Here is a 21,843-nt window from a genome sequence, read left to right as displayed (position 1 = left end):
GAACCAGGCTCAGGGAGGGGCGGCCATCTGCTGCGACCAGTTGGGGTGAGAAAAGGAAGGCAGGATAAAAGATGACTCAATGACATCACACAGAGGGCAGAAAAAGCTGGTCAGAGCAGTGTGACGGTGGAACTGCTGGCTCACATGAATTATCCGTCTTTGAAATTCTGGCCCCCTCTAATATTAACATCCACCACTGCATAATAAAGCCTTTTAAATTCATCGATTATGCCATGCCCTCGAGTTTAATGCCAATTACCTTCAATAAGAGTCAGCCCTTTATTTCAACTACGGCCTACATTTTCACATGAAAGCACTAGCTCGCTCTGTTAGCACAGAATCTGAATAGAAGCAGATCCCTCTGCAGTTTTCAGCACAGAGAGAGAGGGGAGGGGAGACCTCTGTGTGTAAACATGTTTGTGTATATGCTGCTGTATGTTGAGGAGAGGGGGAGATGGCAGCTTGCCACAGTGAACTCTCTGACCAGCCCCCCTCCCCTCCAGCTCCCTCAGCAGCTCTGAGGCCAGCTTCGGGATGAGAGCCATGCGCAGCGAGGCTCAGGCACAGCTCAGCCCAGCCAACTGGAACGCAGTCGCTATGTAGATTTCTGGGATCTTTCACAGTGTGTCAGATTACAGCGAGCCTCGTCCTGCGCTGCCTGGCTGGAGCATCCTCTGCTCACGCTGCCATGCCAAGGCCTTTTTGGGATCCACGTTTAAGTGTCAGCAAACACACATTCACAAATTATAAGAGGATGCCAATTAGACACAAGACACACGTAGACTACAAAGTGGAAGCTTTTAACTACTTCCCCTTGCAACCAAATGGATCCCCGAAGGTGTCGCCGAGCACACGTAAGGGTTTACCGACGAAGAGAAACAAAGAAATCTGGGACACCGCATGGATCTAAATATTTCTAGTTAATCTGCTGCCTTCATGGACAAAGGCGAGGCATGCCAGGACTGTGTGGAGGCTGGGGAACCCAACAGTGTGAGACTGCTGCCATCCAAAGGATAGCTGCTGTATTACAAACCAGTCGATTCAGTAATTGTTACCAAAAATAAAAAAATAAATAAAAAAAAAATTAATGATTTCCTTAATTAGAGAAAGTGCTTCAGTAATTTGAACTTCCACAAACATGTTTGTAAGCTTTAAAAAAAAAAAAAAAAAAAAAAAAAAAAAAAAAAAATGACTTCATCTGTATGATTAAATATTCCTGACCCCATGTGGAAACAGCAGGAAATGTAGCACCATTACAATAAAGGGCAACAACAACGGATTCAGAATTTCACAAATAAAGATTTGAAAGAATTTTATTATTGAAACAAAGATCATCTCAGTCCCAGTCCCTTATGGTTTTCAAAAAGCGTGCTTTGGGTTTTAGCGCCAACATTTCATGACTGTCCTCCAAAGCCCTCTTTGCTTATACAGCAGCATGTATATACTGAAGGGAAAAGGAAAAGGGGGAAAAAAAAAATCAAAACCTATACAAACAGATCATTTTGGCACAATCAACTCGTACATGGTAATCCTGTGCTGGCATATTATTACCAGTTTGCTCTCCATTGGATCAAAATATCTTTCACTGATAAACTCATTCACGATGGATTTTGACCAGAGAGGGAAATACAGTAATCATGTCTGAATCTTTGTAGAAAACAAGGTACAGTAAGAGTGACTGAAAGTCTTTGTTAAAAGGTGTAACGCTCGGTGTTGCAGAGTGTTGATACCAGTAACAAAACATTCCTCCTCACAGACTTCCGAGTCCCAGATCCAGCCTCGGTCTGAACCCAGCAGCATTTCTAAGTTCTGAACTTCATGTAGTGTTTGCATTAGGAGCAAGATGAAAATCTGAAACCTGACAAGTCCAGTGCGAAGCTCTGACCCCTCACAGGGAAACACTGAAGAACTTCCTACTGGATGGTAAATCAGACAAAATTAATGAGAACTGGAAGCGGGGAATTCTGTGATGTTGGCAAAGTTCCTTTGCCAACATCGCAAAGTTCCTTTGCCAACATTTGGTAGAGCGTTTTGTGTCATCCCACTCAGTAAGCACTTTGGTATACATGCTGGTCAGAGTCACGTCTACTCGATTACATGATAATACAGTCGGACTAGGCCTCAGCGTGGATTTTAATATCCTTGGGCAGTTTTTTTTCTTCAAGTAAAGATACAAAGACTGTTCATTGTAACTCATTCATAAAGCATGCACTCGGATGGACAAAGAAGTGTGTCGATTGGACAAAACCCCAAGGTAACAGCAAGATCAGAAGAAAAAGTGCAGATTCTCCATATTCACGTAAAAAGATCGATATAAGAAACGCACTTGCTGACGGCGCTCAACGTTTCTCGGGCATCTCGACTCGATGCTGACCCGGGAAACTGATTTTTTGGGTCGCTCCCTGTAAATACTTGACATCACACTTGGAAAAAGGCAAAAAGTGGTTCTCCTCTGAGCAGGAGGTCCACCGGGCTCCACTCGGAAGATGAACAAAAATGGCTTCATCTTAACAGTCGTCTCAGATGGACTAGCATGCGGGAAGATTAGCAGACAAAAACAAAAGTAAACGTGATCTGAACACAACTGAAAGTGATAATGGTGCACAAGCCGAAACTTCCAAAACTTCCCGGAGATGAAAAGAAAAAGGCTTTAGGTCTGCATCCCGTCTGCTTCAGCTTACAATTCAAGGATCTTCCGTAGTGCGAAGAAGGGTAACACTGACACCGAGCTCCTCAGAAAACTCGGACACATTCTGTTGCTACAAAAGCCGTAATAAACGGGAAAGACGATTCATTAACAGCAGAGAATAGTTTCTCACTGACGCAATAACTGAACCACAACTTAGGACCACTGCAGGAACAGAGCTCGGGAGTTCGTCCTGAAGGACCGCAAACCCGAGCCCCCCCTCCTTTAATACGCGTGCATATGATTTTAGAAACGAAAAGCTGAACGCACAAACCCGCGTGTGACCGTGCGCACCGGTTTCAAATGAACAGTAATATCTGCATCTCTTTAAAAGAGATAAATAAAGAGAATAAAGTTATCCCAAAAGACTGACAGACGGGCAAGGCAGCTTCTGGATAAAATACAGGCAGACATTCAAAATGTGAGAACAGAAGCTTTAAAGTACTGATACAGAGGAGTGTAAAACAGACTCCTCCCCCATTTTAATATCCAAAATAAATACAAAGAAATAGAGGTTCGACATCTCAACCATTCATTTTTCACTAAGTGGGGAAAACTTTTTCATCATTCGTTTAATTTTTTCTCAACTCAAAAACAAATTCATTGCATTTGGCATTCAATCTGCAGCTTTCATCTCCGTGTCCCTCCTGTTCCCAAAGCAGGAAAAAGAATTTGGAAATCTCCCAAGAACGTGGCAAAGTTTCCATGTTTGACACTTTCACATCTCTGAACTATAAGCAGGGTGTGTAGAAAAACAGACCTGCACAGAGCCACATTTTCTGGATGCACACCAGGCTTCGCCTCATCTCCACAAAAGAAAAAACAAAAGAAAAACAGAGCGTGTCCCGCTTGGTTCCCACTAGAGCCTTTGGCCCCGATGAGAGGAATACTCCCTTCATGGCAATTTTTTTCTTCTTCTTTTCTCCCCACACAAGCAGAATCTGGAGCTTTCCACCATCTGCTCGGCTTCCAGAGATAACAGGGAACACAGTCTAATAACCACTTTTAAAGTTGCTGTTGATCGTACTCCGCAATGAGTTTCTTAATGTGCGCCAGTTTGTTGTGTAGATATTCACAGCGGTTCTTCTCTTGGCTGTAGTTTGGATTAGTCTGCGATGGAAAAAGCACAGCGTCAGAATCTGATAAACCGCTCACACACTTCATCATCAGCGTCAGTCAGAGCTACAACCTACCTTTTTTATTTTACGATACTCTTGAAGTATTTGATTGTGAACCGTCTGTTCAAAGAAGGAAAGAGTTTAAGTCATTTGTCTTCACATTAAAGGTAAAAGCGTTGTGTTTATTATACGGTTACTCGTGGTGCCGTGGAATCTTTCGCGTCTCTCTCGGGGTATTTACCTTGTACTTGTCTGTGCCGTGTTGGAGCTGTTTCAGCTCATTATCAAGCACCGTGAACTGCCGGGTGATGCCCTCTATTCGAGCATGTAGTCCCCGGTACTCGCTGTACTCGGCGTTGAAATCATTTTTATACCTTTGACGCTGCTCCGGAGAGCTGATCACTGTATATTTCCTAAGGAGAAGAATACAGAAAAAAATATTACTGAACAAGAAGAGCCCAAACTACCAAGGACACTCCCTGTCTGGGCAGCATTTACTTTGGATTTTCTTTGTTTTTTTAAAATGTACTTTTACATTGTCTGCAGTAAAAAACAGATGACACAACTCACAGCACAGTTGTAAGAGTCAGAGTTTCTCAGTTACAAGGCTTTTGTCAGTTTTCCACAAATAAATCATCGAGCTGACCTCGAAGACCTCAGTGGATGCGAGCCAAATTTGAGTGCATTGTTAACATGACCCCAACGTTTTATAAGAATTCTTTCAAAACGGTGTTTACAGACAGAAAGACACACAAACTTTACCAGAACCCAGAAATATAACCAACAAAAATAAGTTGTGAGGAGTGAGAAGAATCAATATCGGCTTTTAAGTCTGACGCTGCGGGAAAAGTGCAACTTAAACCGTAACCCAAAATATGTGTCATCACGTCTGCGTTCATGTTTGAGTTGTGGCTGTGAGGAGGAGGAGTATAATTTTTGTGTCTCAGCCACAGCTATGGAGCTTGGTGGCAAAAGGACAAAAAAGTAATGAGCGCTTTCTGAACACCAGCACGCACCCGTCTCCTTTACGTCACGTCTCACCACCAATGGGACGGTGAACTATCTCCTCTCCTCATGTGTGACTCACGGTGGAGGCTGTCTCATTTATTCTGATGAGTTTAACAAGAAGAAATTTGTCAAAACTTGAATACTCACAATAAATAGTCTGCCACTTCAGGTGAAGATGAAGGAATACTGGTACTGTTACACATCCCATTAAGATCTGAAACGAGAACACACATTTGAATAATCTCAATGTGTCATCTGTGCAGGTCTCTAATGCAAAAGCAGAGAAACGTCAGTATGACTGTTATTTGTATTTAACTATCATCTTTTCTGCCAGTGAAATTAACAGGCGTGCATTTGAGGCACAAACTCGAACAGCAGGGGTCTCAGTTTGTTCGATAAGAATAAGACTCGTCACATGATGCATCACCTACTCACAGTGATGACTAACTGGAGAGCATCCAAATATCAAGTATCACTTTTATTCAGAAATCCACATCTAACGCAGTAAAATACTGTGTGTGTGTGTGTGTGTGTGTGTGTGTGTGTTGTTCTCACCTGTGCTTCTGTGTGGAATACTGTTGCTTTTGAGGTTTCCTAGGCTCGTCTCACAGGCTCTATTAGGCTCCGACACACACTCGTCACGACTTTTCCTCTCGTTTTCCTGCTCCTTCTCCCTCACCTTCTCTTTATCTTTGCTCTTCTCTTTGTCTTTATGCTTTTTGGACTTCTTTTTAGACTTGGTGTTTAAGGAGGAAGAGCTCTTGTCCCGCGGGGCCTCCAGGATCGTGTGTCTGGGGGAAGATGTTTGAGGGAGCGAAGGCGGCTGACTGAACCTCTCGGGCACCGCAGATTCCTGAGAGTCACAGTCGCGTCCATTGTTGCTGGAGTCATTGCTGACGTCCGACAATGCTTCAAAAGGACGGGGGATGTCGAGCATGGGCAGCTGCTGGGAGCTGGACGGCGTGCCGCCATCTGGCGCTGAACCCACCACTCCCGACGGCGTGCTGCCTGCATCGCCTCTGCCATTGGAAGAGCTGATCTTGCCATTAACCGGGGGTGTTGCAGCCTTGCTAGCGAGGTGCGATATCCTTGGCTTTTTGTTGGCGAGTGGGTCGATGAAGTCGGCAGCGGGCCGTTTCTGGCGAAAACAAAACAGTTTTAGTTTCATACCTTAAAACAGCGTTTGATATGAAATAGTGTTCCAGGTGAAATCAGACAGGGGAGAGACTAATGAGAGCAGAAAGCAACATAATGAAAACGACAAGACTACAGGGTATTCGAGGAAGAGCACTCTTAGCAGCAAAGACACAATGAGGACTGTGCTTCCTTTTCACAACAGCAGAGATTAGATTACAGACAGCCCTGTTTGACCCAGTCCACTCTGAAGACTTTGGGAGTGGCAGACTCGATGACTTTGTTTGCTCTCCTGACTTGGTGGTGTGAAACAAAGGCAAAGAGCCAGTGAAGAGCTCAGCTTGAACCTCCCAAGCTCTTCTAATCTTCTCCACACAAAGCACCTTTGACACCTGAGATCAAAAGTCTCCTGAGATGACAGCCGGAATGAAAAGACTTCTTTATGATTAGCCATGATGGAGGAGGCTAGACTTTAAGTTTCATGTTCATCAGTGTGGATATGCCTTCCCATTGTTCTGTAGCACTCCCTGATTCAGACCAGACCCAGCTCAGGTTTATGCTGCATTACCTGCTGTGATTCTGTCTTTTTACCAATGCAGCTAAAAATGGAGCCCGGAGGCCTGTGTGTGTGTATTCATATCTTTGTGGGGACCAAAAATTGTAAGTTGACTATGCTTGTGGGGGACTAACAACCCGTTATAGGGACAAAATGCTTGTCCCAACGAGTCTGAAGGCAATTTTCAGACTCAAAATGTGGCTTTAGTGTCAGGGTTACAATTCGGTTATGGGCAGGGTTAGGGTATTAGGGTAAGCGGCTAGGGAAAGCATTATGTCAACGAGATGTCCTCACTAAGATATGGAAACGTGTGTATGTGCGTGTGTTTACAGAGGGAGTGAGCGGAAAGGAAGGGGCAAACAGTAGGTGTCTGAGGCAAGAACAGCTGAGTGGAAGGAGCTATTAATAAAGCAGAGCCTCTTCTCCTCCCTCTGCTTAATGGAAGTGTAAATAATGGTAAATTTAGACGTCTGTACAGACCTAACAGGACAGGCAGTATGAAAATATCAAAAAATTGTTTAGGCAGTAAGGCAGGAAAACACAATTTCACGCAGATATAGTATACCCAAGAAGATATTTTGTATAATAACAAAAGTTAAGTATTCATGGAAACGTGTATATTTATTTAAAGATTCTAGGGGAGCTTCTAATATCCCTTAATGCGTAATTCTGACCAGCAGCAACCACTTAAGAAAACATTTACTCCAAAAGGCACTTTGGAAATTCACAGAGGAGGATACTAAGAGGAAACATTTATACTTTTGCAGACAGCCAGATGATTTAGAAAAACCCTCCTTGGGAAATACCAGACACCACCAGACTACTACAACAACAGTCCGGGGGTCAGGCTGCAGTGTTTGGTAAACTGGTGGAAATGGAAAGAAACGCTCCAGTACACACATTAGGTGGAAATAATCTTACCCCTATTCCTCCTGCCTTTCTACAAGGTTGCTGGAAACATACAAAAGGCTTAAGCATGCTTGGGTTACACATTACGCTTTGTATTTACACTGAATTTTTTTCCTGCCTGGTCTGTATCTCAAACAGGGGTTTTCTATTCTTACATGTAGCTTCCTCCGTCTTAACCAGCCCTTTATCGTGGTCTGATCACAGGAAGAGACTTGTTATTAAATGTTCAGTCAGTAACGAGGAGGAGGAGGCAGAGGGAAACAGCAGATGAGGCTTTAGGAAAATGTGTGGAAGTGAGAGACGGGTTAAAGGAAGAGGAGGCTCACTTGAGATGGAGAGCAGCTGGCCAGCTCTTTCGGTGGGCTCTCTGGTGGAGGTGCAGAGCTGTTCTGGGCTTGTTTCCTAAGAGAGTTCATGCACACAGACAGAGACAGAGCCAAGAAAATTTAATACAGTTTATGCATACCTGCAGTGCATTAAAACTCTTATCTATCCAACTATCCTGGTGAGTTAAAGCAACATATGCACTGGCAGCAATGAGGGGCTTAAAGTGCAGGAAAGTGATCTCTTTCAACCTCAGCGTTTGACCAGACACTTCCACACCACTAACACGCTTCTCAGGTCTGAAGCAATCATGGGCTCATAAAGTGTCTTTGAAATGACTTAAACCCTTACAGCTTAAAATCCCCTTTTCTAAGCATACACGGCAAAAAACAGAAAAAGAAATCTAGCTGAAATTGATTCTGTGACAAGCAAATTGTATGTACGAGGACTTCAAAGACCTGAGACAGTCACACTGAGAAGCTCACAGGGTAGCTATGACAACTGAGTGAAGGAGGAGGTACTTGAGAGCAGCATTTAATTTTCTACAGAGAAGGCAAAGTTTCAATAATAAAATCTGTGCACATTTTTAACATTTAATGCTTTTTAATCTCTCAGTCACTGCAGTGTGTTTATTTAACGGCTGAACGGTTTTGGCAGCAGCTCGTGCACGATGAGCGAGAGAGTGCCACGACACTCTGAAGTGACAAAGAAAGTGGTGCCGCTGCTCACTTGGGGATGGACGCTTGTTGTGCCGGGTTACATTTATAAAGAGGTTACTTTTGCATGCTCCGACAATAACAGAACGTCGATTTAAAGGCAAACGAGCAATATTTACACGCCGATCGTAACTGCCTCCATTACCCACGAATCATTGCACGGCCAGGTATGAACAAGGATAAACGGTGCATGCTACGTGCAACAACGTACACTTTCTGAGAAGCATAACTACACGTTAGATTGAAGCATCCCACGGCTACTGCGATTGGCCCGTCGATTCTCCCTGTGCATTTCCAGCTATGTTTAACGTTGAAGTACGATATCAGTGACAGGGCAACAATCAATGCCTCAGTAATCATCACTGTCAATATACAGAGGGGAAAAAAGTCACAGGATTTGTTCCTATCAACTGGCACCGCACGTGTAACAGCAGGACACGACAACAATGTTGACCACTTAGGTAGGATACATCACAGGCTCTACAAGGTATTCCCCACAGATATATGAATCAGTCCTTAAAGTTGCTTTTTTGAAGCGGAACCTCAGTCCGCTGACCTGAGCAGAGTTCCAACGCTGGCTTAAACACTAGCAGTAAAAACAGAATTCACTGGACAAACACCACATGTGGCCATAAAAATAAAGACGCATGCAGAGATGCTCTTGCCACAGCTGAGGACTTTATCAGTAGGGGGCAGTTAGGTACACCAAGTCTCGTCAGTGCCGCACCCTTGTAAAAATCAAGCCGTGTGTGCGTGTGAGTGAGAGAGAGTGAGTGTGCAGCTGACACTCAAAGGCAGGCAGGAGTGAGAGCAGTGAGACAGCGGGCTGAACCTTGGACAGGTGCCACTTCACACATAGATCAGCATGGGCTGGAACACTTGCATCATGTGCGCCCCACTCATGTTGCTGTGCGACTCCTGCGTGACTGACTGCATTAGCTCCAAACACTGGAGGAGCCACGGAGGGGGAGGTGGTATTTAGGTGGGAGGCTGTTTGCTAGTCAGCTGATAAACTCCCCCCAAAAGAGCTCAAAGTACAGTAAAGACACAAATGGGCAGCAAGCATGTACGGATGTTAAAAAGAAAATACAAGAGCACACACACGAAATACTGACTAGACTTTCCGACAAAAAACTGAGAACTGCTGCAGTGCATGAGACTGCGTGTTGCATTATGAACACTCAGTGTTAATATCCTGGCTGCCTTCAGGTGTGGGCACAGTTAAGGTTACTGTGGATAATTGGAGCTATTCTGGAGTCCACTACATAAACACAAACTGAGGACTGAATGTTGCTGGTCTATATATAGCCGGTCGGATGCTCGCTCCCTCGCTGGCTTGCTTTTCCTCGGCGTTCCAGACCATGAGAAACCAGATTTTTCCACCGGGACGGAAGCCAGCAGCTCACGCTGTTAACAAATACAACTCTAAGAGGAAATTCAGTGGAATGCAGAAATCTTCCTGGGGCACAGAGAAAGTCGAGCACATTGATACCTCCCAAAAAAAAAAAAAAATCCTTAAAGAAAATAATTTCAATCCAAAAATATCCTTATACATGCAACGATCACGTCTCATAAACGACACAAGGAAAATATTAAAGAAAAATAAGCATGCATAGATATTAAACATTACTTCTATGCGCCGTAAGACTTTAAACTCATAACCATCACGCTGGCGCTTAACTCCCGCCAGAAATACAGACAAGGTGCTTTTCAAGATTTTTAAGCCACAACACGTGAGATGAAAGTTAAATCTACTGATCTACCAGAAATGCTGCTGTACAAATGAACACTGCTACAGTATCAGAGCCTTCTAACTGCTGGCATGCTATCCCACTGAACACACATATTCATTGTAACTGCTGACATACCTGAACAGAATTCTCTTGAGAAGCTGCTGGTCTCCTTCTGTGTAGCCTGGCCAGTCCTTCTGAATTTCCTTATACAAAAAGTCCTTTAATGTGAAAGTGTTTTCTCTCCCATTCAGGTTTGCAACCTATGAAAGGAGCAGAAATCTCAGGTGAGCCCAGCTACTATCAAAGTATCAGGAAATCTACATGATGGCCAAGAGTGTGTGTGGGACCTGTTGCAGGTGGCTATCCAGGGAGTCTTTGTCTAATGGCGAGAGACCATCCTTCTGCAACCTCAGGATCAGCTCGGGCTTCTTGTAAGGCTTGAGAGCCAGCAGGTGGACGAGGCGCTCTCGGAGCGGCCTGTGCTGAGTTGCGCTCTTCTTCAGCGTACTGCTCGAGATGATGACGGGTCGAGACGTCCTCCGTAAGGGGGCGACATCTGAGAGTCCAGGTGCCGGTTTCCGGATCTGAACCTTCTTACCTGAGAAGAGTTAAAACGCACAGACTGATGTTACACATTTTAACGGATCTTTCAAAGAGCAGTCTTAGGAAAACCGTCTGCAGTTTATTTACGAGTTACGACGAGACGCTCGTCTTATGATGATTTTAATTATAAGGGGTGTTTATTTATCACAAATAAACACAGTGTTAGAAAAATGAGTCATCAGGTTGCTTTTTGGTTGGCAGCCAGTGTATTTTATTTTCTTAAGAACAAAAACTGCAATTTCATCACAGCATCTTTGGACACAGTGGCTGTTAAAGGCTGGGAGAGCTTGCAGATGACGCATTGTGAAATGATCTTAAGTTCAAGTCTGTGTGGCAATACTAAACTTCCAGCAAAAAGCAGTGATCGCCATCTCCCAGTGACACCTTGCTTTCGGATCACCTGGTGAGACCAACAGCCCGTTTGCTTCCTAGCACGCGGACCGAGCGTGCTTGACTCAGAGCCTCATGGTGAACAGGCTCACACTAGATTTCTTTTTTTTGTAGGCAGTGAGGCAGAGCCGCTGCGGCTTTCTGCTTCGACTGACACTCAGGGCACTGCGGTGCGGCTCTGATACCAAAACAGAGATTCAGGAAGTGGACGTGTTATGTGTGGATGTGCCTGGGGGCATTTCCTCCTCTGTGTGTTTTTAAATTACATTCAAGGAGAAATGGATCAGTGCGTATGAGCCTTTACAGCAAGCACGCATGCTGTTACCGTGAAAGTACACTGCCGTTCAGACACAGGTCACTTTCTGTTAACGCTTCATTCAGATAACCACAGCGAGGAAGCTCAAACACTGGTACAGTGAGAACCCATTCACCAGCAGAGCACGGGCCAAGTGTGGGTGTTTGCAGGGAAATATCGCTTCACACGAACCAAAAGCTCAACACTGGTAGTCTTACTAGTCTGTGTGAGTAGGAGACTCTGAAAATGACAGACCAACAGTTGGTATTCATGTGTCATAGTATCGCGTTTTCTCACCTACGTATCGTCCCCCAGGCTTGATGACGATGGCACTCCTGCTGCGAGTCTCCTCCTCAACCTGGGCCATGCTTTCCTTGGCCTTCTGGTAGGAGTCGTCTGTGGCACATACTGTAATCTTGTCCTGGATCCCACCCAAACAATCCAGCTGAATGCTCCCTTCACTGCCAAAACAAAAAGGAGGTGGTGAGAGAGGAAGACGGAGAATGGACAGAAGTTTGAACTGGAAAAAAATCCCATTAGAATCCCTTTTATTGGAGATGGGGAATAAGACACTTGTGATACATTTAAACGAGTCCTACTTTAAAGTATTGCAACAGTGTATTTATAACATTAAGTATTAAAGACTATTTTCACTACTCCACCCCTTCACCGTGCATTCCTGCCCACATGAGAGCCATTAAACCCCCCGGAGGGCACAACTATTATTTTTTCAATTTCCAGCCAACTGTGGGTTCCCACAGTACGACTCACTGCGGCATCAAATCCTATTCTTTCACAGACTTTCCGGCTCCCTTTGATTAGGATTTGGCAGAAAATGAGATGGTGCTAGCACAGTTGATGGAAGCTGAGCTCTGTCATTTGGGTTTTAGACTGCAACTGGAGGTTGACGAGGATCAAGTCGGAGATTCGAATTAACTCCAGCTGACCCACTTTTTAAAAATACTTTGAGAACAATGGGGTCAGAAACTTGACAAGTACAAGATCCTTGTAGTTCCTCATTCTGTTCCTCCATTTCCTTCCTCGTCGACGCACACATCTGCCGGCATTAATTTGATTCAGTCACAGTTTGCGGACGTTATGTGTCGAATCTTTCCCACCTCTACTTGCTGGGATGGGCCCGACCACCCATGATTGAAGTTTAACTGTACTGGAACACCAGATAGCTTAAGTTCTTACCTCAACATTATTTTGCAAGAATATTTTGTTTAATAACTCAATTTTGGGTTAACTCGACAGAACAATGTCGTCACTCAGCTCGCGGCACCTTTTCATATTTAACTGGAAAAAGATGAAGAACGATTGAACCATTTACCAAAGTTCATAAAAGTCACAGCGTCCCGGAGCCGAAGCCCTGATTGTCTTCATCTATGCTGCCTGTAAGGTGGTGAATTGAGAGACCTGATGATTGGCCTCAGGTCCCGAGTTCAACAGTATTTCCAAGCAACAGTCTGCCTGAAAATACTCATTAGATAATTGAAGTCCAAAGACTGCTGACTATTTACACATGGTTTAAATATGTTGACAGAACATGACATTACATCTTGTGTTTTTATGGAGTGTTCCTAGTGCCAGTCCCAAGCCCGGATATGTGGGAGGGCTGTGTCAGGAAGGGCATCAAATCAAACATGCGGATTCATCTGCTGTTGGAGGACTGACTCCTTGGGTAATACACGAGCGACCGTAGGCACCTTCGTGTATTTACATAAGAGAAATTAATAAGAAAGCACTGCTTGTGTTTGCGCTCTTCACCTGGTGATGTACTGCTGGATGCAGTCGAAGCTGCCCTGCGGGTTATCTCTGCCCACATTCGACAGGTAGAAAGTAAAAGTTTGGAGTTCGCTTGAATTTTCTGAGCGTGGTATTGAAATTTTCTGTTGAAGACAAAAACAAAACAAACGATACATTAACTCAGCATGAAAGTAAAAAATGGATTTCACAAAGGTCTGATGCATATTACAAACACGTTTAACATTCTTTCCAGACACTTTTCCTGTATGTTGTTTGCATTGCTGTAAACAGGATGTCACTGTGGTACATAATATTTAAGAAAAAAAAAAAAGCTTATAAAGCTCCAGGGGTTTTCTGCTCATTTAAAAACCACGCAAAATGCATGTAAATCTACCACCTTGTGTTTCTACGGCATTCATTCACAACTACAGAGTGTTTTAATTGTTGTCCAAACGCACCACTAAAATATGTTAGCAGAACAACTATGGTAGGTATTTCTGCAGTCTGTGGCTTTGGATGTAGTTGCAGTGCACACATACTACTCTGCCCCCACAAAAAACCCTCCTCCAGCACTACAGGTGTTGGTTATAAAAGACTGAGGTGAACGTAGAATTAACCACCGTCATCTGGCTAATAAGCCTCTTATCATAAAGCAAAGCTTCTGGATACTTTGGTTAAGTAGAGGAAATAGTTTTAGAAGAGAGCCGAGATTCAGATGTTGCGTTTTTCCTTTAAAGTAGATAGAGCAAAACTACAATAGTGCCCAGTGTGAATACAGCTGACATTTTAATGCAGTGGAAAGACACAGGCTGGTAATCATCTTAAAGGGCAATGTGTAGAGTGAGCGGAGAAAGCACGGGGCGACACCCAAACCTTGGCTGACACACTTCTGATTCACCTCAAAATGATTTTATTATGCTGTGAATTCAACAGTGAATTGATTCGTCGCGTAAAGAAACTTCTTCACTAAAGGAGTGCGAGCGGAGGCAGAGGTTTGTGTTTTAAGCACATCTGACCAAATTCAAGTGGTGTCACCGCCAAGGACTGTGCATCACACTGAGCCAGTGCGACAAAAGGCTGACGTTACATATTTGGTGGTTTTGGACACCTAGCAGAGGTCCTCTTGATTGGTGAGCAGGTTACTGCTGGTGACCCAGCCTCGATCCGAGGCTCTGCCTGTGACTCACAGGCTCCTTAATCAGTGCTGGAAGTCACATGCAGGCGGCTAAACCGTTTTACCAAAGACAGAAAGTGTGGAGGCTGCAGGTGACACAATCACCTGTATTTTCCTACCTCTAAAAACTGTTCCATAACTCTGAAAACAGCTTTGTTAACAAAAGGGGAAATGATCATTTACAAATTATAGCACACTTTTTTTGTTAGTTATCTGCATTAGCCCAGTTAATTAGCAGCAGTAACACTGACCACCCTACTACACTGTACAGCCTGTATTTACAAAGAGAGAGCAGGGACACGATCAGGTGTAAGAGGAGGGAAACTCAGAAGTTCCTTTCTTATGGAACAAAGTATGACTCAAGTGCACAACAAGATTTATGAAGAGTGAAGTACACCGCCTGCGCTCAGAAAACATCACAACTGTAAGAAAAACACCCATAAAACCAGCCACACCTATCAGCACCATCTGGTGATTGTGCTCACATCCACGTTTGTCCCGTTTAGGAAATCTGGCCCTATATGTACTCAATGTTCTTGGTCCATTTTGTAATGAGCCCCGACCCCATCGCTCGTCTTTACAGATCAACCGGCAGTGTTGCCATTGCAACAGAGACAAATGGACGCAGCCCCATTATGACTCCAGCACCCACATACTTACTTGTACTTGCAATAAAACTCTGGCCTACAGCAAACAGGAAAAATACAGACTATGCAGATAAAAGCAGCTTACTCTAAGATCAGTAAGGGCATTTCTATTGAGCGTTTCATGCTCGAAAATGCTTGCTAGCTTTGATGGCAACACATCTCCAGGCTTTCAGCACATTATAAAACCCGTTACGGCAGTTTAAGAACACGAAATGCACGTGGGAAGAAGATCAACAATGATACAGTATGTCATGGTGTTGAAAGACACCTACATATCCAGTTTAAACATACTGTACGTGTGTCACGTTTAGTTGAAAGAGCAGCAGATCGATGTGTTGACTGTGAATCCAGATCTAATTAAGAGGCACCGGAGCTGACTGAGAGGCAGGGCACAGGGGAGTGACTCAGTGACTCAGTGACTCACGCGGGAGAGGATGAAAGAGTGAGAAGAGGCTCCTCCACACCAAATGGCTCAGGCTCCACGCTAACAAACTGTCGAAACCACCACGTGGACGTAGGGCTGCTCGATTATGGCAAAAATGGTAATCACGATTATTTTCACTGAAACTGAGATCTCGATTATTTGACGATATTTATTTAACCCTTTAAGACCTACTATAGAACCAAGTCCGTCAGAGCTTATATTATTTTTTTACATGTTGTAGTGCCATTTGTGGGAGCATTTCAAGTTGCTATACAACTGTTATAGCCCATATTTTAATAATATGTATGCATTAAGTCCATAGTAACTACATTAATTGCAAAAAAGTGCAATAAACTACAAAAAAAATTGAAAATAGTTTTTGTTTTTTTACATATATTTCTACTTGGAGAAATTTAAGAGGTTTATCCCTCAAAACTTTAAATACAAAAAAAGTTGCAAAAAATAGTTTACAACAACAGGAAATTTATTTTGAGTGTCTTCATAGTTTTATTTTGGAGATAAAGCAATTTTTATATACTGCAGGAAAAACAAAAAAACAATCCTATGATGCAAATTTGCAAAGAAAACAGCAGGTGCATCAAAATAAACTATTTCCAGCACTGCAATTCGAGTTCTAAGCATCACAGAAACTATTCAGAAAAGTCAAACATGACCAGTATAGGCTTTTAAGGCCTACAAGTAAAAAAACCTACATTTTCTGCGAAAATGACGTCACTTCCAGTTTCGGGCAGGAAATGGCGGACATGCGATAGTTAGCGGTGACGTCTGTTTCAATGTGCGAAGTGTTATGAACAGCTGATCGGATCAGCAAAGCGTGTTTCTGGAATATTATGTTTTTGTTCCTGCAAGCGCTTTTTATGCAATTTTTGAAAAGCTTTATGTGGAAGGAAACCCTGACCGAGGACAAGCTGATGGCATAAGATGCAAGTACAACTCCTCTGGTTTCATATGCAAAAAAATAATAATTATTGCGCTAGCTTACACGGTTCAGGTTCTACAGGGATTTAAAAATAGTTACACAAAACGGAGCGTGCTGCTCTGACCGGCTTTAAAGGGTTAACAATAACAATGTATTGAATAATGGCTTTAAAAAATTATATAAAATAGTGTGCAACACCACTGAAGTTTTTTTTACCTCTCTTTTCAACCAACAGCAGTCACTCTCCTCTCCAAATAACTTCTGCTTAGCTTTCCGAGCTTCCCTCGGGTCCTCTTAATTAGCGGTCTCCAACCTTTTTTGGCCACGGACCGGTTTATGCCCGACAATATTTTCACGGACCGGCCTTTAAGGTGTCGCGGATAAATGAGGGAGGGGCTAATAATCGGCTCAGTCATTTTTAATGATCGTTGAAAGCCCAGATCGTAATCGTGATTAAAATTCAATTAATTGAGCAGCCCTACGTGGACACATGAACGAGCACCGCTTCTAAAGAAAGTTATCACTGTTGAGATCAAAACCTGACAAGAAACGCCTCCCACCAAGACCGAGTCTTTGGTAAATCAGATGCACAGGTGACAAAGTGTCTTTGATCACACTGAGCAGGCACGACTAGATATGGATGATTTTTTTTTTTGATTTTTTTTTTTTTTTTTTTAAATATATGCATTAAGTAGAGCCAACATTTTAATAATACATTAAATAAGTTATGAACTTTTAACACTCGAACTGAAAAATGTGACTGCAGATCCGGTTTGGTCAGAGTACCCAGAGCTCCGGTCTGCATCAAGACTAAGAGGCTAACTGGGTTAAGTTTTATTTGCATGGTTAAAACCTTCCAATTATTCAAGCTTTGAGAGCTTTAGCACAAATCAAAGGAATACAAACAAAGAAACATTTTAAAGAGATTACCCATCACCACCTTGTGGGACCGTCTGATGTTCAACACACAACCAAATTAAGTGCAGTTCTTCGCAGTGTTAAAAAGGATCTGAAAAATTAAATTTAAAAAAAAAAAGAAAAAAAAAAAAAGAAGTTTTACAGAGACAGGGATGCAGCAAATTCACCAGTCCCTTTCATTTTTAATCAAGCCAAAACCCCACAAACTTGATATCCACACCTCTTATCAAGGTGAGAAGAGAAGAAAGTCTGTCAGTGTCAAATCTTTGGCTTAGAAAGTATTAATCTATTTATTTTTCTTAAATTGGAGACACCAAGATTAAATGGATGACACTATTGACTTGTTCAGCTTCAAGCCAGCCAGAGAGCTGTCCAAATCCTCTCCAATTGAGCCGACTATGCTTGACTAGAAATCATGGTGCACGGTGGCCGATATCAGGAGCAGAGCAAGAAAGTCATGAAAAACAGTGATTCATGAGGAGAGACACGATGGATCTGGGGGAGGATAAGAAAACAATAATACCCCCGCCCCTGGATCTAATAATTGACCCTCCAAGTCCCTTGTTAGAGGGACAGCAATCAAACCCTGAATGGAAATGTGAAGGGCGAATTCTGCAAATCCACAGTCAGCCCTTACCCTGGGCACACCCACGAAAGCAATACAACAATGAAATCTGGAAACATGAGCCAGTCCTGCTGCTGATACATGTGCTGATAGTTTACAGTGTGAGGTAGCAGGCTTATCTGTATCCGTTCGACTAAGATATGCATAATGATAATTTTTCCTTGCACTCTGCATCCATAACACAAACAGGCATGGTATTTTTTACACGTGCTGCGGGGGGAGGAGCCAGAAACGCCGCTCATCGAGCAGTTAATGAATCCGTTATGAGAATTTCTGAGTATGTGGGAGAAGCACAACCTGCAGCAAAACATGTTTTAAAAATAATCTGGGGGCAAAGCTACTGAATGTTTCAGCATTTTCAGATTTAACTGTCCTTCCTGGCTCTAGAAGATCCTGTGGAGGGGCAACTTTGGACATGAGCAATATTAAGCGATGTGTAGTCTTTTATCTATCTTTGCAGCAGTCTGTAATTTCTGCGCATTTTTTAAATAGACAAAATCAAACAAGAACAAGTGATTAAAATTTTTTTAAGCTCAATCTTGATGACTTTGCTTTGTGGGATGATCAGTGTGCAGGAAAAACTCTGGTACTGTACATCCACCACCTCTTCTGAAGAATTCATAAAAAAGGATGTGTGTGTCACTTTTACCAAAACTGCATTTTAGGACAGAATATTTCTGCAGCCAGAATGAAATATGAGGGAGAGACGTCTCATCATCCAGATCAAAGTTTTCCATGTTTTATGCAGCCAGTGTTTGTGTTTTTTGGCCATTTAAAATATGAAACCTGTCTGGAAAATATGTCTCCCATTTCGTTTCTAGCCTTTTGGATTTTCCCCCACTTTTCTAAAAAGTATGTGTGCAAACTCTGTCAGAGCTGAACCAGATGAATGAATCTGAGTGAATGAATATTGGATCTCTTGACAGCCAGGCCATCTGTTCTGTAATTCAGTCACTTTCACACTTGTGACTTGCATTCTCATCTTAACACCAACAGATTTTTTCCCTGAGCAAGCCTGCTGCATCATAACTGCAGCCTGAAACGACCGGCAACAGACAGCAGGACCTTCTACAGAACATGTGACCAAATGTGTGTTAAGTTAAAGACAGGTGGGTAGGTAACGCCTACCATGACGCTTCTTATAAAAACTGCAGCGTCACATTGAATAATCAGCCTGTAAACTGGAGATAAAGCCATCTTTCCACAGCAGACGTGTTCATACACATAAAATAAATGAGCATTAAATGAAAGAGCGCCTGGCTCCATGGTTCTGCAGTGCACCAAAATACTGACAGCAGGCAGGAAAGCTTGCTACAACTCTAAATACAAGGCTATTGTGCATAATGTTATAGCAAGAATATTAGTTCTAAATTTTAAAAACAATGCAACCTGAAATACTAAATACTTGGCTATACTTGAGCTACAGCAGTGGTCCCATCTGCTGCTTTACAGGCGTTTATAAGACTACATACATAAATGATGAATGGGGAGCTTCTGCAGACTCCGGTCTGTTTGTGTACATCAGGAAACAACTCGTGGATACAGTCAAGAAAAACGTCTTGCCCTGAAAATATTTTTAACATATTTAGAGCATTAAACTTCCATAAGGAGACACATATTGGCAGATGTTTTGTTAGCAAGCAGGTTAATATAAAAAAAAAAAAAAAGTGTGCTGTTAGAAAGTATACCAGCCACCAATCTATTTAACTTTGTCCATCAGTAGAAATTTAAGTTCTGTAATTCAGTGATGATCGTCCGTTTTATTTTAACCATTTTTCATGTTAAAGTTCAAACATTCATTGTGCCTGCTGAGACCTGCTGATATGGGAACTGTAAAGCTTATGAGGAGGCTGCCTGAGGTTACAACGGAAACAGTAAGACACATTTTAACCACATTTCTCAATACGGTGCCAACCTGTGCCGGAGCTTTTTATATCACGTTCAGTGACCGAAGATAACCTGGTGTCAAAGCCTTTATATAAGCCAACAGCCTGGGGTGCAGACGAGGCAGTGCCAATGAGAGCAAGTGTGTAGGAGGGCAGGATTAAGACAGATGTATGAAGCATCATTATGGATAAAGATGCTAGAAATCTCTGGTTTTGTGGGTATTGTGACCACGCTGGCAGAACAGAAACACCACTTGGGACACAAATGCACTGCTAATAAAACATCTGGGCATGGCAGACACTAAGGTTTCCAAAGTAGAAGAGCAAATAGACAGTATGCATGTCAGACGGGGCAGGCTGACACACGTCAAGCGGGCATGTTGCCTTTAATGGAAGAAGCTGCTTGTGCAGAGTTCATCATTGTCGGACAGTTAGCTGCTGATACAAGGAGCGCTGGCACCACGGTGACATTTTTATATCATGGAAAGGCACAATTAAATTATAGGATTTGAAGGAAAACGTCAGTGCGTTCTGCTTACTTTGTTTACTCCACTGTCCGCTACTCGTTTTGCATTAAGAAAGAAAACTGGGCACTTTGCATGGCACTGCTTGCTGTACCATGCAAACTACACCAATACTCATGCAAAATATTATCAGGATGTCCTAAAAACTCCCTGAAAAGCCTTCAGTTAATCCAAAATGCTGCAGCAAGAGTAGCGACAGGGACTAGAAAGAGAGAGCATACTTCTCCTATATTGGCTTCCATTCATTGGCTCCCTGTTAAATCCAGAATTTAAAATCCTGCTCCTCACATACAAGGTCTTAAATAATCAGGCCCCATCTTATCTTAATGACCTTATAGTACCATATCACCCCATTAGAGCACTTCGCTCTCGCACTGCAGGCTTGTTGTTTCTAGAGTATTTAAAAGTAGAATGGGAAACCAAGCCTTCTGTTTTCAAGTCGTTCTTCTGTGGAACCAGCTTCCAGTTTGGATTCAGGAGACAGACACTAGCTCTACTTTTAAGATTAGGCTTCAAACTTTCCTTTTTGCTACAGCATAGTTAGGGTTGGATCAGGTGAGCCTGAATCTTCCCTTAGTTATGCTGCAATGGGTGTAGGCTGCTGGGGGATTCCAAATTCATTGAGTGATTCTTCTTCAGTCACCTCTCTCACTCACTATGTGTTAGTAGACCTCTCTGCAGTGAATCATACTTTTTATTCATCTCTGTCTCTCTTCCACAGCATGTCTTTTATCCTGTCTTCCTTCTCTCACCTCATCCAGTTGCAGCAGATGGCTGCCCCTCCCTGAGCCTGGTTCTACCAGAGGTTTCTTCCTGTTAAAAAGGAGTTTTTCCTTCCCACTGTTGCCAAGTGCTTGCTCATAATGGGTGACCTGATTGTTGGGGTCTCTGTGTTACTGTAGAGTCTTTACCTTACAACATAAAGCACCTTGAGGCGACTGTTGTTGTGATTTGGTGCTGTGTAAATAAAACTGAATTGAACTATTAAGTAGTTCAATCTGACCATTTTTCAGTTTGGACAAATAAATCTAACAATCTAATAAAATAAAATCAGAAAAGCCTCAACTCTGGTTAAAATAAATACAATTAATTTTTCAAATTTCAAATAAACAAAATTAGATGTGATCACTTTAATAAGTGCACTTTAAACTTTAACTCAGTTACAGTTTGTACTAGAGACAAAATTCAAAAGAGATTTGGAAAGTGGAGATGATCAATCTTAACAGGACATTCGGGGTCCTGTATGATACTTAGATGATAAAACTATCAAACATCATTCGTTAGAATTCCCACTGTGGACAAACACATGACTGACAAAGAGTACACATGAAACACAAGCCTTCCTTTATCTTGCTTTCATAATATGTCTGAATATAGGTATGAAGACAGAGGCAGAGGACATGACGCTGCAAGAGGTTTCTTTTTCTCCCCTACTAATCAGTTTTGTCAGATCACGTTATTTGGAAGGAGAAGCAATAGAAAAC

At 42.7% G+C, this 21,843-nt stretch overlaps 1 protein-coding gene across 1 annotated transcript in view; it reads right to left on the bottom strand.

Annotated features, from left to right (window-relative positions):
- Nucleotides 1-1,305: 1,305 nt before the first annotated feature.
- Nucleotides 1,306-21,843, bottom strand: part of ell (elongation factor RNA polymerase II) — a 37,178-nt gene continuing 16,640 nt past the window's right edge. Inside the window, exons 3-12 of the mRNA XM_085397607.1 lie at nt 13,243-13,364; nt 11,770-11,933; nt 10,532-10,782; nt 10,320-10,444; nt 7,738-7,813; nt 5,368-5,950; nt 4,960-5,026; nt 4,046-4,217; nt 3,880-3,924; nt 1,306-3,796 (exon numbers count right to left, since the gene is read on the bottom strand). Coding sequence (XP_085253733.1) covers nt 3,692-3,796; nt 3,880-3,924; nt 4,046-4,217; nt 4,960-5,026; nt 5,368-5,950; nt 7,738-7,813; nt 10,320-10,444; nt 10,532-10,782; nt 11,770-11,933; nt 13,243-13,364 — 1,710 coding nt within the window. The 3' untranslated portion in view covers nt 1,306-3,691. The remainder of the gene's footprint in view (nt 3,797-3,879; nt 3,925-4,045; nt 4,218-4,959; nt 5,027-5,367; nt 5,951-7,737; nt 7,814-10,319; nt 10,445-10,531; nt 10,783-11,769; nt 11,934-13,242; nt 13,365-21,843) is intronic.

This window comes from Rhamphochromis longiceps, linkage group LG23 (genome assembly GCF_057381845.1).
Source record: "Rhamphochromis longiceps isolate RC_006_pf linkage group LG23, R_longiceps_female_GT1.1, whole genome shotgun sequence".
In the NCBI taxonomy this organism is placed as follows: Eukaryota; Metazoa; Chordata; class Actinopteri; order Cichliformes; family Cichlidae; genus Rhamphochromis; species Rhamphochromis longiceps.
The sequence above is the reverse complement of the archived record's forward strand: the minus strand, read 5'-3'. Positions and strand labels throughout refer to the sequence as shown.